The following is an 18820-nucleotide window of genomic DNA, read 5'->3' as shown; positions in this document are numbered from 1 at the left end:
AAGCATAGGATTCGATACCATCGGAAATGATTCAACACTCATTTCTTAAATGTGGAATAAGTAATTCATTGGATGGATCCGGAGATCACATCATATACGAAATGCAGCATGAAGACGATGACGACAACTGCTACACTGATGATGCAATCCCTACAGATGAATTTATAAATGAAATGTTTGATGAATTAAAAGATGAAGAAGAATTTAAAGGATTTTGACATTTTGTTTTAAAATAAATATTTCTTTCGTTAATTCATATTGTATTATTTATAATGTTATGGAACAAGATTAACAGATCGCATTATACATGACATGGCATTTTAGGGCTAGTTTTCAAACAAAATTTCTAGTTCTCGTTATACGTGGATCGCATTATACGCGATAATATATGGTAAGTGTTAAAACATTTTAAATTTGTTTTCATTATTTCACAGCCCCCCTCAACAAAACTTGCGGCCCCCAAGAGGGCCACAGCACACAGTTTTGGAAGCGCTGCTCTAGACCTACCTGAAATATACAGGTTCCTTGTAGTTGCAAATGGTCTTACTACAGCCAAACAGGCAGGACAGCTAATATCAGGATATCTGAATATAAGGATTATAATAAATGGATATAAGGATTATATCCATTTCCACCAATACAGCCACTTTGGACTTGCTGACCATGCTTTAAACACCCGCCACAAAATACACTGGAAGAAAGCTACTTCACCACAGCAAGTATAAATACGAGAGACTATTCCTGGAATCAGCCTCAGCTCTAAAACTCTCCAAATCTCAACAAATTTGGATGCACGAGACTGTCCCCAAATATGGGAGCTTGCCTTCTTAGAACATCAGCCTAACAGCCAAGCCTACTACCCAATTTAGCCCGCTAGGTGGCACCTTTTAGGACTCTAGGACCGACTTCAGCCATATTTGTTCAGTGTTAGTGCCTGCGTGCACATATCATTAATTTTATGTTCTCTGAAGATGGTAATGTAACATTACCGAAACATAGGAAGTATTAATAAAAGTTTTTTAATTAATATAACAGTTTACATTATGTTTCCCTAAAAATTGATAGTTAAACACTGGATTTATATTTAACAAACCCAGAAGCAAGCTGTAAAGAAAGCAATAATCAAATCTAATTTTGTAATGCTAAATGCAAAAAACTTGAATCCTGTTCAGACGGTATTGTGCCTTCTAGGAAGCATGAGTTTTACTTACTTTGCATGATTACTGTGTGCGATTACCTCACTTTGCATGATTACTTCTATCATTCCATGCTCTTACCATCACTCCAAAATAAAGCAGATCTAAGATTATTCTTCTCTTCCAATTCCTGCATAGCATAGCATAGGTGACTAAAAAACAACAGTTCTCCCTGCTTACTGTGTATGTCAGAAAGAAATCTGAACCCTTGAATAGTTTGGATGTCTTCTGGGCTGCTTTGATGGTATCTGTCCAGTTGTATTTAAAACTTGTGCTTCCGAATTAATGCCAATCTTATGCAATCTTTTTAATCTTTTCTACTCATTCTACATCTCTCCCCTAGCATTTAAAGTGTTCCCTATATTGAGCCCATTCCATAAAAATTATGATAAAAGTTTGGCCTTCAAATTGTTGTACCACTGCTTTTTTTGGCACTCTAAAAAATCATGGATAAATTTATTAACTGCTAATATTTTCACCATTTGAAGACACCAAGTAATTTGTGAACAGCAGTATGGATTTTGCCACCCTTGATCTGCAGCAGAATGAAAGTGGCATCAGCCATCATCACATAGTTTTTGTATAAGCGATGGCAAGGTTTGAAGGAAACTTATATTATTATTATTATTTATGTGACACCTCCAGGGAGTCCAAAGATTCATCGAGAGAGGGCACCTACTCTAAGCTCTGTCTCTACCAACTACAATGCCATCTACCACCACTGGTATTTTCACAGACAATTACAAACATCCATGCCCATGGTAGGATTTGAATCTGCACCCTTTTGGCTGGAGAGCAGATATGCTAGCCATTCAGTCAACCAGGCTGGCTAATTTTGTGCTTGATGTTTCCAAGCGTATTTGATTGGAGCTTACCTAGAGACCTTCTCATCAAAATACCATCTTACAGTCTACCTTTTATTATTTCACAACTGGGTTATAAGTTTCTTCTGTGAAAGGTCACTGTAAGTCCAGGTTAGTTCATCTAGGTTTAAAGGTGAGTAATGGTTGAATACCCATTCCTTCAACATACTCCAAATGAAGGCATCAAGTGATGTGAGATCAAGAGAACATGAATTCTGTGAACCTTGAAATGAGCCTCCTGGGTAAGTGTTCTGGTAAATAGGCTCTAGAACCATGTGATGTGTGATAGGTTGCTCTGTCCTGTTGGAATACCTGTGCATGAAATGGAATGTTTTTTGCATGACACATCCTATCCAAATCCTCAGTGAACAGAACCAACAAATTCTCGATGTAGCATTCAGTATTCAAGGTCATGGTTACACCACCTTCTTCAGTGAAGTAGGGCCTAATTATGCCATGGCTGGAAACCGCACATGACCTTCTCTTTGTGAACAGGTTTCTATTTGAAAAATGCTGGTCTTGAGAAACCAAGAAGCCTGTAGGTTCATCTGTTTATATGACTGCTTAGATGGAAATGAGCTTCGTCTGACAACTAGACATTATGTTGAAAGGATGGATCTTCATAGACATTGGAGAGCATTCTTGCACAGTATTCCCCCATGCAGCATAATCTGTTGCTGTTAAACACTGACCCACATTAATTATATATGAAAAGACACCCAGCTCCTTAAGGATTCTCTGTAGTGTTCACCTCAGTATTCCAAGTTTTACTGCTGTTCAGCATTGACTGCATTTTGTAGACTATAACACTTGCTCCAGCACACACACACACACCTGTGATTCTCATTTGTGTTAACAGTTCGTGGTCTCCCTGAATGCCCTTTGCATTGCAGTACAACACTCCTGGTATGTCAGAACCTCTCGATTAAGGCAATGATGACACTATTGCTTAAGGCACGCTTACAAACATGATGAACAAACAACGACTCACAATCATGTTGTAGGCTTGGACCATTTGCTCTACCTACTTCATATGAACAAAAATAATGCTCAACAATAAACATCTTTTTTCCCAGCTTCAACACCATAGCGTAGACTCTACATGTGTTCTATTAATGTGCAAGCAGTTGAATGGCATATCTCATAGCACATGTACTGAAGGGGGAGGGTGTCAAAGTTCAGTATGTATGTATATATATATATATATATATATTGAAAAAAAAATAAAAATGTCATGGCTAAATTATGTCTTCTGCAGTTTTTTCTGTATTACTTTTTTTTTGTTTTACAAGATGTTTTAATTGTTTTTTTATATTAATTACTTCAATATTTCTATTTAAGAATCAACAGTCAAGTCAGTTAATCATGAAGAATGGAATAAGACAAAAGTTGAAGAATATTCTGGCACTGTAGATATCTCAGAAAACAGTTCTGAACAAAGAGTTAACAGTCAAGATAAATCAGGAAGTGTGAACAAATTTTCTAATGCAGTAGAAGGCAGTGATAGTCCAAAGATTGTAACTATTCCCACTACAACTTCTGAAACCAGTAGTAGCAGCAGCAGCTTAAAGTAAGTATTATGCGTACTAAGATATATACAATAAGTTTCCAGTTATCCAAAGGTAGCTCTTCTTGCCATGTTTGTGGAGGTGGAAGTACATGTATGATTTGAACATTTTTTGGCAAATCCCACGAACATGCAAAATGAATTATAATCTAAATGCATCCTGGAAATTACATTGCGATATTTAATTTTGAGATACTTCATCATAATGCATTTTTTAAATTACGCTTCTGTGCTCATGTACATTTTTTTTAACAATGTTTAAAAATTTTCAGTTAAAAGTAAATTACATGCAGATTAGTGAATTCTGAGTAAAATGAAGGGCTAAAATTTTTCTAAGTGCACCAGTTCATCTTTATCATGTTCTGCCTATAAGTTACTTCACACTTTCTGTATTGCTAATTTTTTGTTTTCCATTCTGTTAAGTGATCATTCCATCTTAATTTGCATATCCTCAAATATTTATAATGGCAGTTATTTTCTAATACTTTTTATCTGTTTGTAATATCTTTATTTTTAATATAGTTCTGTGATTGTATCTTTTCATTTCCCTGATTTTTCTCAGAACTCTTAAGAAAAAAAGTACTGAGAAAATTCTTTAGTATCCAGGCGTTGATGTCTAATTAGACATTTTGTATCTTATAAGTTCACTATTAAGAATGAAAGGTTGTGTTTAAATATATCAATTCCACACACAAGAGGTTGCAAAACCAATAGCATATTAATGCTCAAGTGGTCAAGAAGAAAGATAGAATCTGCTGATATGATTTTTTAATAACTGAAGCTTGTAGTTCTTAAGGGAGACTGTTCCTGAGAAGTTTGTTCAGTATGTTTGAAGTTGGGCATTAAATGAATGTTGACCAGCAACTGCAGTTGTGTTTATGGGTTTAAAGATAAGTGGTGGAATGGTGAAAGCTAGTTTGACAGAACAGCACTCATGAAAATATCTGTAGAGGAGGTACAAAGCAGAAACAGTGCATCTTTGACAGGTAACTGAATTGCCCCCCCCCCTTTTTTTTTTGACACCAAGTATTTTTATAGCAGTTTTTGGTGCACCACCAATTATATGAGAACGGTGTTCTAAGGCAAGGCAGATTTGAGATTTATGGATTTGTACAGATTGAGAAATAATGTCATCTTGATGACAGTAGAGATATATAAGATCTTGCATAGAGATCTAGCTATTATCAAAGTCAAGGGGAATTGAAATGTGGTTCTTTCTTGCATGAAGTAAGATTTGATTGTGTTTTGGTGGCATTGAAATCGACAAGGTTATTCTTATTCCACTGAAGTTGCAACCAGGGAATATGGGCACAGCACTGCAAAGTTTGTTGAATAAGAGATGAATGTACTGTCATCAGCAAAACTGTTAGGATATGAGATTAGTGATAGATGGTAATTTATGGATAGAAGAAAGAGCAAAAGGTGAAGGTACAAATCTCATGGAATACTCTTGCATTCATTGAGAAATCTGAAGAAAGGAAGCCAAGCCATCAACTATGACATTGCAGTAACAACCAGAGAGGAAATTGTCATTCCACTTGAATGGATAATAGACCATAAGATTATAAGCAGGTTTTTGTTCCAGACCTGATCAAAAGCCTTGGAAATGTATAGAATGACCTCATGGATTGAGGTGAGTTCAGTTCCAGCAGTAATTAGATGGCTGATGAGATGATTTAGGTGATGAGAACACAACAAATACCAATGATAAGATGGAAAATTATGTTAATAATGTCGAACTTGTGGCCATGGAAATAGAGGAGAATGAAATGGATATCAATAAAGAAATAGCTTGCTTGAATGTTATCCTTCATAGGACAAAGCATGAAATTGAAAAACTGCAGAAGCAGCAAGAGTTAAGCAGGGCTGAAAAAAGAAAGAAGCAGGTGATCTGAAAGAATAATAAACACCGACCAAACAAACAAACAAGAAAAACAAGTTAAGGAGAAAATTATGTATGGAGACTCAATAATCAGGGGAGTACTTAATGAAAGTATGACAAAATCTTGTTTTCCAGGAGCAAAAATTCACGACATTAGCCACACCATCCAGATGCAAAAAAAGGTAAGTTGAAGGAAATGATTGTCTTGGGGGGGTATCAGTGATTTGTGAGGCAAGAAGTATTCAATGAGGGAGGATTTAAAGGAGTTGAGGCAAAACTAAAGAGCAAGAAGGTGAAGATTGTAAGTCTCCTACCATGCTATGATAGAGGTGAGCTGAAGAGGAGGGCATTGATAACCAATGAGTCTATATGTAGAATTTGTGGATCTGTGGTCTCTGTTTGATGGAAAGAAGGATTTGTATAATGCCAATGGACTGCATCTGAATGGTGTTGGGTGTCTGGAGAGAGCTTTGTTCACCGAACATGCTAATGTGCAAATTCAGGGAAACTTAAGCAATTCGGGTGGAAGTGAGTTTGTGTGAAGGCACTTGTGAAGCGAGTGAGTGTAAGAATAACCGAGTGAGGAATCTCGTCTCTCAAGCAAAAATATTGAATAGGGTAGTCAATTCAGAAAGTAAAGGCAGGTGGGGGAATAAAGAATGGTGCCATTTCTATGTACTAATACCAAAATTATCAGGAACAAGAGGGAGGAATTTTTGGCATTGGTTAGTGCAACCTCTCCAAAAGTTATAGGCATTAGTGAGACTTGGCTAACAGCAGATGATGTAGTTACAGGGATAGAATGTGAAGGATTTAGTATTTTCAGGGAAGATATACTGCTAATGATAGATGAATTGCAACCAAAATTGGCTGTTCATTTGAAGCAATCTGGTGTGAGATTAAGACCAGTAAGACAAAATATGCAGTTGGTTGTTACTATAGGCCAGGGAGTTCTACAGGTGATCTGGAAGACATGCATTGCCAAATTAGTACAATGAGTACAGGTCGAGTGATTATTATGGGGGACTTCAACTATGGAGATATAGACTGGAAGGAAGGAAGATCACATGGCAGAAAGGAAATAGAATTTATACACCTACTGAGGAACTAGGGGTGGGGAGAGTATTGGACCTAGTCATAGGATCAGAAGAGCTATCCAAAACCAAGTGACAACATTGCCTCCAATTGGTGACCACATGATCACTTTCAAGTTTCAAGAAGATTGTAAAACTTTCACTTTCAAGAAGATTGTAAAACATGAGGAATATTCTATCAAGAAGGGATATTTGTGGAACTACAAGGCAGGTGATTATGACATGCTTAGGAAAAAGCTTAAATCTATACCATTAGCATAAAACGCTGCAGGGTAAGGATGTTAGAAGTTCATGGGATATATTTAAGAGTCTTCTAGAGGAAGCAGTATTAAATTGTGTACCTAAGGTAAGGAAGGTTAATTAGGTAGGAGTTAGATGGATGAGTAATATCATTAAACATGAGCTGCAGAAGAAAATGCTGTGGAGGGTATATAAAGAGAGAGAGGTGACTATCCAACTCATGAACAGTACAAGGTTTAGGCAAGAAAGATGACCAGCAGGCAAGGAAGGCAAAATAGATTATGAGAAGAATTTAGCCGAACAGACCAAAGGAAATCCCAAAGAGTTATTTCGTTATGTGGCAAGTAAGAGAAGAATCACTGTGGAAGATTAACCGTAATGAGTGATGATGGTCACGAGGATACAGAAACAGATAAAATAGTTGAGTTACTGAGTGACCACTTTGCAAGTGGTCACTCAGTAAAATCTTCCTAGTGAGGTTACTGCTTTAACCTATGTGACAGACACTAATGTCAGAACAGAGATGGATGAATTGGAAGTTCTTAGGATATTGCAGAATCTCACTGTAAATACAGCTGTGGAATTAGATGGGATATCAGCTAGGGTTTTGCAAGAATGTGCAAGGGAACTGGAAATGCCTTTGGCTGAGCTGTTTAATTTAAGAACAATCAGTATCTCAGGCGTGGTGGTAAAAGTACTAGAAAAATTGGTGAAAAAGAGAATTCAAGAATGGGTAGATAAAAATATGATTCTGTGTGAGGGTCAACATGGCTTTGTGAAGGGTCGGTCATGCCTTAGTAATTGACTAACTTTTTATTATAGAGTAACAGCTGAATTGGATAAATGAAATGGCTATAAGATGATTTTGCTGGATTTTGCAAAGGCATTTGACAGAATACCAAATGGAACACTATTACAAATTAGAACAAACACTGGTTAAGTGTATAAGAAGATGGCTGCTGGACAGATATCAAAAAGTGGTATATGGAGCGACAGAATCAAGCTGAAAACAGGTGACTAGTGTTGTGCCACAAGGTTCAGTGCTGGTTCCATTGCTGTTTAATTTGTACATAAATGATATGGGAAAATGACCTGAAAGGAAATATTCAGTTGTTTGCTGATGATGTGAAATTAGGTAGAATAATAGTTAATCAAGGCAAAGTGGAGAGCTTGCAGGAAGATTTAAACTGGCTGCCAGTATGGGCAAAAGTTAATGGGTGTCAGTTTAATGTTGAGAAATGTAAAGTTATCCATTTTGGGATAAATAGATTACAAGCTGTGTATCACGTTGATGGCACTGTACCCAGGAAATAGATGAAGCTAGAGATTTAGGAGTGGTGGTAGACAGAGTTAAAGTTTAGAGGACATATTGCTAAGGTTGCTAGCATAAAATTACTTGGCTTTTGAAGAACACATTAACAAGTAAAGATAAGGAAGTTGTTATTCCTCTTTATAAGACCTTGATACGCCCACATCTGGATTACTGTGCTCAAGTCTAGTCCCCTGGGTTTCTTGGGGATGAGGAAATGGTGCAGAGGATTCAGAGTGAGTGACCAAGATGGTGAGTGGCCTGTGGATTGCAGAAGTTGGTTGATAAGCAAAAAAGATTGGATATGATAGAAACATTTAAGTTGCTTAAAGCATTTTTAGGATAGATGCAGCGGAAATGTTTAAGCAATTCGCCAGAGAGACAGAACAAGGAGTCATCCCTGGAAGTTGAATAAAGGTGTGGTCAGTGTGAGGACTAGATTTTTTGCTTGGAGAGTGGTGAATGAGTGGAATGGGTTGCAAGAGTCAGTTGTGAGTGCTTTTTCTGTTAATGGGCTCAAGTAGAGGTATGATAGATTGTGTGGATAGATTGGGTCTCCTGCGATGAGTCTCCGGACTCCATGGAGGTGCCTGTATAATAATAATAATTCTGAAGGTTGAATTTCAAATGATTAGACTAGAGCTCTTATAGCGTATATTTTATTATAAGAGAAATAAAACTAAAGGTGGGAATTACAGAGGAATTTCCCTATTAAGTGCTCCAGGTAAAATTTATTTATGCATACTTACATAAATTTTACTGGAGAATAGGCTATGGAAAATTGTGGAAGGGAATCTTGGGAATACACATTACAGGTGTAGTCCAAGTAGATGTTCTCAGGATCAGATTTTCACTTTAAGACAAATAGTTAGGGAAATCATGGGAATATAAGTTAGGCAATAGCAGAGTTATTTTCTCCTGGAAACTTGGGTTTTTCATCTTGCATAACAGTCAAATCAGGCTTTCAGAACACATACAATTCACAGACAAAAAAATACTAGTGGTGTTGGTCAGTCAATGTAGATGATGATGGTAGTAGAGGTTCGGTGTAGTTGATGGAGACGAAGAGTTGTAGAGTAGCTGTCCTCCCTCGATGAATCTTCGGACTCCTTGGAGGTGTCACAAAATAATAATAATAATAATAAGTTTTATAGATCTGGAAAATAACTTGGCATGATGTCAAGAGTAAATTGTTCATAATGCTACAAACTGTAAACTGAATATATATCAAGCAGTACATAGCCTGTGTTTGAGTTGTAAGTTTAGAATTGCATGCAATTCTAAACTTACAACTCAAATTTTATATCCAACAGCTTTCTTTAGAAAGTTGTTGGATATAAAATCAGATACCAAGAATATGCATTATTTCCACTGTTCTTCATCTGTATGGATCACATTATGAAGAAAAGTAGTTTTAGGCCTAATATCAAAATTGCAGATTTTTCAAGTCCACTTTTCACTTTATGCAGATGTTGTTATACTCTTAAAAAAAATAGTATAAATTTGCAGGATTCCTTAACTAAATTGAATAACCATTGTAACAAGTTTGGTGTAAAAATCAGCAACATAAAGACAAAATAAAAGCATATCCTGAAAAGGAAATCTGTAGAACAAGTAAAACATGTTATTTAGGAACAGTTTTAGTGAAGATTAAAATTAATTATGGAATTTGACAACCGAATTAGCTAAGTTAGTATGATAGAATGTTGACTTAAATATATTTATAATGAATAAGAGTGAAATTAGTCACAGTAATTTTGCTGTATAAGACAAATAAACATTTGATCAAAAACTGGGAAACCAGAGAGTTCTGAGATAAATGAGGGAAATGAATAGATGGTATCACTAGTAGTGGAATCATATTTTAATCATATTAAAAATGAAAATAGAAGAAGGAACTTGTCATTATTTAGGAATGTGTGAGCATAGCTAATTTCAGGGGTATGGTCACTTAAACAGAATAGGTGAAGAAAGATTAGAAAGTTTTTCCTGCAATCCTGGACTCAAGCATCTGTTTTAGGTGTTTGAGTCCTGGATTGCAGGAAAAATACCAGAGGAAGACCAAGATCTAGGAAGATTTTTAGTAAAAAGTAGAAAACTGAAATATTAGATCTGACAATATTGGAGTTCGTGTTAGATAATAGATTAATTGATACTATTGGTATTTGTGGTACTAGTATAGTATTCTGCACACATACCACCTGAGAGTACATATCAGTAATTTGATGATGATGACCATGAACTTCATTAGCTTAACACTGCTTACTAGTTTCATTTTCAGTTGAGTTTTAAACTGTTGGTTCTATTTCAGCTTTGATAAAGTAAAGATGTCTAACAAACTTTCCCAAAGAAGTGTACAAAAATATATTTGAAACTAATAGAGACATGTGAAATTAATGGACTGAAGGTGAGTTAATTGGTCTCATACAGATGTAACAGTTTTTCTTTCTGAAACCTCAGGTTCTTCATCCCACAAAACCAGCTTAAAGAACATGTGCAATTGACAAACATAATCCATTTTCCTCATAGCTTTCATTGTTTAAGCCATAATTCTAAACAACAAGAACAGCATCCTATATTTCTAAGTTTTTGTTTTCCAGTAGCCAGTAGTGCATTTTTGCACTTTCATGATATTTATCTTCTATGGTCCTACCCAAGTCTTTCTATTACTTTTCTTTTACTATTCATTTTACTATCATCAATGCATGGGGGACATTTGAAAAGGTGCTTAAATGAGGCATTACCTGAATGTGTCCCAGAGTTCAAAAAAATCAAATATGGTGGGAGTGAAATGGATGTGCATCCTTATTAAGATAGAGATCTTAACAAGGATGTATATAAGAACATCATTTGGAAGGAATATCATGAGAGTGAGAGAAGTTATGAAATATATAAAGTGCATGTCAGAAAAGTAATGAGAATTGTCTGGAAGCTAAATCAGAGTATGAAAAGAAATTGGCTATGCAGGCTAAAGGCAATCCAAAAGAATTTTATTATTATACTGTGAGTTAAAGAAAGAATGAATATGGAAGAATAACTTTACTGAATGCAGTTGGTACCCTTGTGTCAGAAGCTGATGAGATTGTTAAAATAATGAGTGCTCACTTTGCTAAGATATCATCCAGTGTATGTAACATGGTTAATATGGACAGAAGGGATATTAGCACAACATGTTAATGTGAAATGTTCAGCTGAATTGACTAGATTCTCGACATGTTTGCATAACTTGTCTCAATTCAGGAAAGGTACTACAGGAATGGAAAGAGTATATGATAGTTCTGTTGTACAAGAATGGTGCAAAATCCAAGTATGTCTGACTACTGACCTGCCATCATGTTGGAGGCTTAATGGATTTTTTACAACACTCAAAAAGGATTAAAATAGAATTTAATACCTACTATATTTCGTCCTAGTCACTAGGACATCTACGGGGATTAGAAAAACAACTAATGTAACATGCACACAAATATCATACGATACTAAGCCCAACCACATGGGTGACACTAAAGTCCTTTTCATGGAAGAAAACCACCATGCTCTACCACAGCAAATTCAAGAAAGAGAGACTTTTCTTAGAAGCAGCAGCAGCAGCTCTCAGAAACCAACCAAATCTTAATAAATACGGTTGCATTAAGCTTCCGAAGATTTGGGAAACACTCATCACCAGAGGTCCCACCTTACATTCCAAGCCACCTACTACTGCCCTTAGAGGGTGCTCCACCTAGATAGGACTTTAGTGTCGCCCACATGGTTGGGCTTAGTATTGTATGATATTTGTGTTCATGTTACATTAGTTGTTTTTGTAATCCCCATAGATGTCCTAGTGAATAGGACGAAATATAGGAAGTATTAAATTCTGTTTTAATCCTTTTTGAGTGTTGTAAAAAATCCATTAAGCCTCCAACATGATGTCCTCATAGCAGTTAAGCCTCCACACACGAATACTGACCTGTCAATATCTCTGGAGTGATGATGAAGATTTTTAGAGACGTTGTTGGTAAGAACTCTTTCCCCCTAGTATATATATATATATATTTGAGTCCAATTTATGCCACAAAAATTCTTTTATGGAGGATTTATACTTTAGCTGTCACTTTTTCTTGCTGCACATGTCAAGGCTTAGGCATTTTTTGTTCATTAACAAATTAATTCATGTGAGTCACTCGTTTATTTTATAGATAAATAATGCTCTTCTTGAAGTGTAATGTTTCTGATATTTTAGATTGCTGTACTTATCTATTTGATAGTAAATAACAACTGCTTTATTGTATTTAGCAAGGTATCATTGTTTTTGGAGATATCAGAAGAAATGGACATATCTTCTGATCTGGAAGAACGGGGGGGAGATGCAGAAGGTTCTAAATCTGAAGGTAAGAATAAATATAGTATGCATTCTCATTAACTGTAAAAATGATATTTTTGTATGATTTCATTATTTATTTATTTTTCTGCGGCTCCAAAAACTGTAATGCATCTGCAAATAACTGACTGTTATAATACAACTGTTATACAGCATGGCTAGGAAAAAATATATATAAAAATAAAAATGAGGCTCACAATAGAAAGATATATATATATAGAAAGAAAGCACTTTTTCATTTGAAATACTTTTCTTCAAGTAGTTTGAAGTTTAAAATTTATGAATACACTAATGTGTTTATATAAAGCCTACATTGTTGTTCAATATTTGATGCCTATTTCATTTCAGCACATGTCACTTAAGGTGTTTTCTTGAGTGTTACAAGGCCCCCTCCCCCACAGTCTTAAATGAATGGGTGATGAGTTACATAGATTAAAAAAAAAAGTATACGAATAAAGCATTATGGGAAAATCTATTATCATCAAATTCCTGCCATGTACACTCAAGGGGTGTACAGGATATGACAGTACTACATGAAAAATTTACATCATTACTAACTTCCTATCTACAATTTTCCTCCAAATCAGTCTGTTACTTGTCAAGACTCCAACATTATCAGATCTTATATTTTTATCGTCTAAGGCACTTTGTACTGTATCAATCCATCTATATCTTGGTCTTCCTCTGGGTCGTTTTGCTACCAACCTGGTAGAGAACACTTGTTTTGCTAATCTTTCATTGCCCATTCTATTTAAGTGACCATGCCACCTGAGATTAGCTCTGCTAACGCATTCCTGGATGCTGACAATGTCAAGTTCTTTCCTAATATCCTCATTTTTAATATGATATTGCCATTGATGCCATCTGTTCATGCCTATAATCTTTCTCAGGACTCTTGTATCTGCGGTCTCTAGTCTTTGGTCAAGTGTTTTACTTCTGACCCAGCTCTCAGATCCATAAGTTAAAACTGGTTTGAACACTGTCTTGTATACCTTGTATACAGCTAATTTAGTGTTCTGACTAATTTCTCTCTTATTCCATATGAATTTATTCCGTTGACTTCCTACCATGCCAGCTTTGTTGAGTCTGTTGCCTATTTCCATATTTAATTTACCATCTTCACTAAACATCATGCCTAAGTATCAGAAATGTTTTACTTGTTCCACAGGTTCTCCATTCACAATGCAGTTGACATTTTTAATGCTTCTGCCTATTTTCATTGTCTTTATCTTGTTATTGCTGACCTTCATACCATGTCTATTACAGCGCATCTATATTCTGGTTTTAATTTTGCTTCATGTCAGTGGACCCCTATGCAGATTCAGATAAATGTAAATTAAATTTAAGTTGCAAGTCAGTATTTAGAATTGCAGGCTGTATAAAAAGGTAGCTTGATGAAAAACCAAGTATAAGAGTTTTGCACTCGGGTAAAAAGTAATGAGGTTGAATTACAATTATTTAAAATATTTTCTTGCTTGTCTTCCTCAAAATAATCCTGAAGAAATCAAATAATTTGCTCCAGCAGTCATACAAGCTTTAAGACTTGGGAAACTCATCTTCTGTGGTGGTATTCAATACTGCTTTCATATTCTATTAATTGTCAGAAACACCATCAAATCATAGGCTTTTCTGTTTCTCCTTCAACAATAACAACAACAAAAAAAAAGTATGGAGCCAAGCCAAGGAAGTAAGGAGGACTGCTGAGTATTGCAACTTGCTTATGAACTAGAAACTGCACATTGATTGCTTTGTGAGAAAGCATATTGTCATGTCAAAGCCACCAAGCAAACATTTCATATCTGGCTGCATGCATTTGATTCTTGCTAACAAACATTTCAGTATACCTCTGAGCAGTAGTTGCTAGTAAAGATTCTTCTTTTTGGAACATATTCCTGATTCATTATCCCTTTGCAATCTAATACAATTGACATGATTTTTGGTGTGGCATTTCTTGAACTAACTATTTTTGGTTTTGGTGAGCTTGGTAATTTGCCATTCTGCACTTGATATTTTGGTCTCAGGATCATACTGAAAACACCAGCTCTCATTCTCATCCTTGGTAATAATGTTTTCAGAAATCAGATTACTATCAGCTCTTTGAATGAAATGAAAATGCAAACAATATGGAACAAACTTACATGATTTTTCTTTTCCAAAGTCATGGAATTAAACATTTTTATTGATTCATGTTTAACTACATGTTTTAATGTCTGCCAGAATATGGATTTTATTTATTTCATATGATGATAATACAATGGCCGTGAGCCCCTAGAATATGGATGTAAAGAACATGATAGAGTTGAAGAAAAGAAACACTGATAATTGCAAGCCATCAGTTATCTCGGTTAAGAGATGTTATAATCCTTTGCATTCAGGAGAATGCCTGACTGTATTAACTTGTGCTCAGATTACTGCTACTGAAAGTACCAAATACATAGTTCCATATTTCTAGTCTTTGTATTATATCATAGTTTCAGAAAATGGTGTGCTGTTTCTGAAGTGGCACACCCAAAACCTGATTGTACTCTTAGATTGCAAAGGAATAATGAATAAAGAATATGTTCCAGAAAGAAAGACCTTTATTACCAGTTACTGCTCAGGAGTATACTGGAAAGTTTGTTAATGCAGACAGTGCATGCTTAGTGACTTTGCTTGGCAATATGCTTTCTCACACAGTAATCAGTGTTGATAACAGCAAGACAAAATAAGAAACAACCCTATACTGAATTGTATGCTTTTTTTATCATCAGAAAATAATGCTCATCAATAGTACGGGAAACGAAAATCATTCACTGCCTATAAATTGATTCTGACAAAGCATTGTCAGAATCAATTTCCTTTTGTTAATTTTGCCTAATTATGATTAACTGATAGTGCATTTTTTGTTGTTCAAAGAATCACAGGTGTCAGTGTTTTAAAAAACTTGCTATTTGTTCTAAATTTTCTGCATTGTTTGTTCATAATTTTAAAAATCATAATCACTTCACAGAATGAATGCTCATTTTCTGTACCATTTTTCTTTATAAAAATCAAACGCATAACAAAATATTTATGACAATTTACTGTGTTATTTCCAGGACCCTGAGCTGCAGTGCTCCCTGTTCCCAAAGAACTACTCATTATGAATTAAAATAAATAGTTATGAAATAAATTTTATATATTTCTTAAGTCCTCTGCATAACATGCATTTAAAGAAATATTGTCAGTCTTATCATTATTTTCATTGTTCAGCTGGCACAACAAAACATTGAAAACAGAATCTTCCATACTTTGATTTGGGGAAAAAGAAAATGCTGTTATGAATAAAATTTGGTTCAGAAAATATCATGTCCTAAGAAGAAGAAAATACTGTAGATTTGAAAAGAAATATATTTACTGCTAGTTTTGATATTATATAGCTTTGTTTGAGGTAACTGTACTTTTACTATTGTTTTAATTTAGTGAACCAGTTATAAACCCCACTCCTTCCAGAAAAAGATGATTATGTCAGAACAAAATGTCTTTCTTTCTTAATCCTCCCCTCTTCTACCTATTACGGTGTCAAGGTATATATTCTTGTAACCACAACCGTACTCGAGGATAAGGTGTTAGTCCTATGCCTCCCAGTGTGTCCTACGTCTGTAGATGCATGTGTTCATGGACCAGTTTGCCTGTTCTGAGGGACGAAAAACAGAGTTTCCAGGAGGGAAAAACCCTCTACCTCCATATGAGACTGGTTAACTCACCTTTAGTCGAAAGAGACCAGATAAAGGTTCCTCACGGGACTGATGGGAATCGAACCCAGGTCTTTCCGACCATAGGGCTTCGTCTATACTGACTGAGCTACAGAGGCTCAGATCAAAATGTACAAAGGTAATTTATAATCAAGTAGTTTATAATTTTTTGATAATAAAACTGTACTTAGAAGTTATGTGATTTTTGGGATGATTAGGCAGAATTAATTTCGACAAAAGTACTGTATTGACCTACAAAAGAAGTGTCAGCATTTTTATTTAGAATCAATCAAAAGGATAAAAATGAAAGACGTTTCTGATATGTATTGGAGTATTGCCCAGGCTCTTTAGTGTACCATCTGTGAAGTGTTCTTCCTGTTCTTTTGTTTCTCAAAATTAACTTTCTTATGACATAAAGGTAAATGATTTTTTTTTTCATATAGGGGAATATAATAAGAAATCTATTTGTCAGAAAAATTTCTAAATGCTGTCAAGCCAAGAAGGAAAAGAAAGTAGTGGCTGTAATAATCAAATTCCAAAGAAATAATCCACTTTGAGAAGTTAATCCTTCAGCAGACTAGTAGTATTGTTACCATATATGTTGGCATATAAGACAAGATTTGAAATTAGTAACAAAGTTGCTGAAACATGGGGCCTTGTTATACTCTGGATAATCTGAACCTTTGAATTCAGTGATGGAAAACACTGTCAAGTTACCGTTTGTCCTCTAGTTCCTACAGTCATGAATACTGTGTAGTGGTTTTTGATACATGTACTGTGTTCTAATATGTTTTTGTTTTATATTATGTTAATTAGAACATAATATACTGATATATTCATATATTTTGTATATAAATATTTGTATTTAATAAATGTATTTATTCAAGTAAGCATATGGTTTTTTCATTTAAATCCTAATGAAACCTTACTGGTATTGTTGCAATTCCTGTGATGATCACAGGAATTACAACAATATATGGAACCCGAGAAAGGTATAAACATAACAGTTTTACCATTCGTCTTGTATTGTTTATAAATTATCCTTTATAAATCATGGGAAGCATTAAAATAAAATATCTGCTGTGATTTCTATGCATGTATTATATTAAAGTAAAAGTGATGTGTAAGAGGTTGTTGGTGTAAGCTTAAAATTTGCAGTCCTCTTTTATAGCAAGTATAGCATAAAATAAATATTTTGAAAAGAAATTTTTGGAGTCATCTTATGTGCCTAGTTGCTTTGTATTCTGGCATATATGGTATTTTATTTCTTTTCTTAGAGTAAAATGAAGTAATAGATTTTAGATAATAAATGTGAAATATTCCCCGTGAAAAATTTCAAATGAGGAAATTAGACAGAAAGTAGTTATTTATGCTTAATTCCGGGTACGTGGAGTGGAAGAGGTAATTGAAATATTTCAAAAATAAACATAAATTTTGAATTTACCTAATTATAATATGTTTCAGATGTTTTTATCACAACTGAGGAAGATATTTTGTTCATCCCCAATGGTATTGGTTGCCAGATGGATATGATCTTGGTAGTGCATGGGAAGTATTAAATACCTCAATGATGCAGTATTGGAATCTGTCTCTAATGTTAAAAAAATAAAATAAACAGAGTGAAAGTGAAAGGAATGTGCAGTCTTATTAAGCAAGAGATTCTTAAGGAAAAGATGATGTGGAAGGAATTCTGTGCATAAGGATGATGTCAGTTATGAAAATTATAAGGTGCAGGCCAGAGAAGTTATCTATATATAAAATATTATAGAAAGCTAAATCTAACTATGAAAAACTGGTCCTGGCAACAAGCTAATGACATCCTAAAAGAATTCTGTTATGTTGTAAGAAAAAGAAAGAATGAGTGCAAAACAGTAACTACTGAATGTAATTGGAATGTAAGTGGTAGATGCAGAAGAGATTGCTCAACTAGTGAGTAACCATTTTGTTAAGAGCTGTCAAAACCTGGTATATGCAACATGGACCTCAGTCCTACCTCTTCAATGAATGAAGAAACTCAGGTATACGAGGAGATGGTACTGGAATTTTTACGTAAACTGAATAAGAATTCAGCAGTAGGTCTTGATTGGATATTAGCACTGATACTAAATTAATATTCAGTTGAGCAGGCTGTGACTTTGGCCTGTTGTATACTTTGATTCTTGGGAAGATTACACACAAGCAAAAAGCATATGATAATTTCATTGTGCCAGGGTGGTGTAGAGACTGATGTTTCTAATTATTGACTTATCTTTACATCTGGAACAGTGTGAAGATTTTGGAAAAATTTGGTAAGAGCTCAGAAATAGAAATGGGTTGAAAGATAATCTATATTTTACAAACAGCATGGGTGTGCTAATTGAAAGTCATATTTGAGCAAATTGCTCCGATTTTAAAATAGTGCAACAGTTGAATTAGACAAGAAGAATGGATACACCATGATTCTTTTGAAATTTGCTAAAGCTTTTGACAGGAAGGCTGTTGCATAAGTTGGAGGATATGGGATTGGATTATAAACTACTAGCTTGGATAAGAGGATGGCTGACAGACAGATATCAAAAGTGGCATGTTGGGGATGCAAGTCTGCAAAATTTAAGGT

The 18820-nt window shown here is 34.9% G+C and overlaps 1 protein-coding gene across 4 annotated transcripts in view; it reads left to right on the top strand.

The window, feature by feature from the left end:
* The window catches only part of LOC150092959 (uncharacterized), a 538308-nt gene that overhangs the window by 67778 nt on the left and 451710 nt on the right, over positions 1 to 18820 (top strand). For all 4 annotated transcript variants that reach the window (XM_090413661.1, XM_090413660.1, XM_090413659.1 and 1 more), the window contains 2 exons: positions 3401 to 3629; positions 12427 to 12521. In XM_090413661.1, the coding sequence (XP_090269787.1) occupies positions 3401 to 3629; positions 12427 to 12521 (324 nt within the window). The remainder of the gene's footprint in view (positions 1 to 3400; positions 3630 to 12426; positions 12522 to 18820) is intronic.

This window comes from Typopeltis vanoorti, chromosome 24 (assembly GCF_054136105.1).
Source record: "Typopeltis vanoorti isolate ZY-2024b chromosome 24, IOZ_Tvanoo_1.0, whole genome shotgun sequence".
Taxonomy (NCBI): Eukaryota; Metazoa; Arthropoda; class Arachnida; order Uropygi; family Thelyphonidae; genus Typopeltis; species Typopeltis vanoorti.
This window is presented reverse-complemented; position numbering and strand designations above follow the sequence as displayed.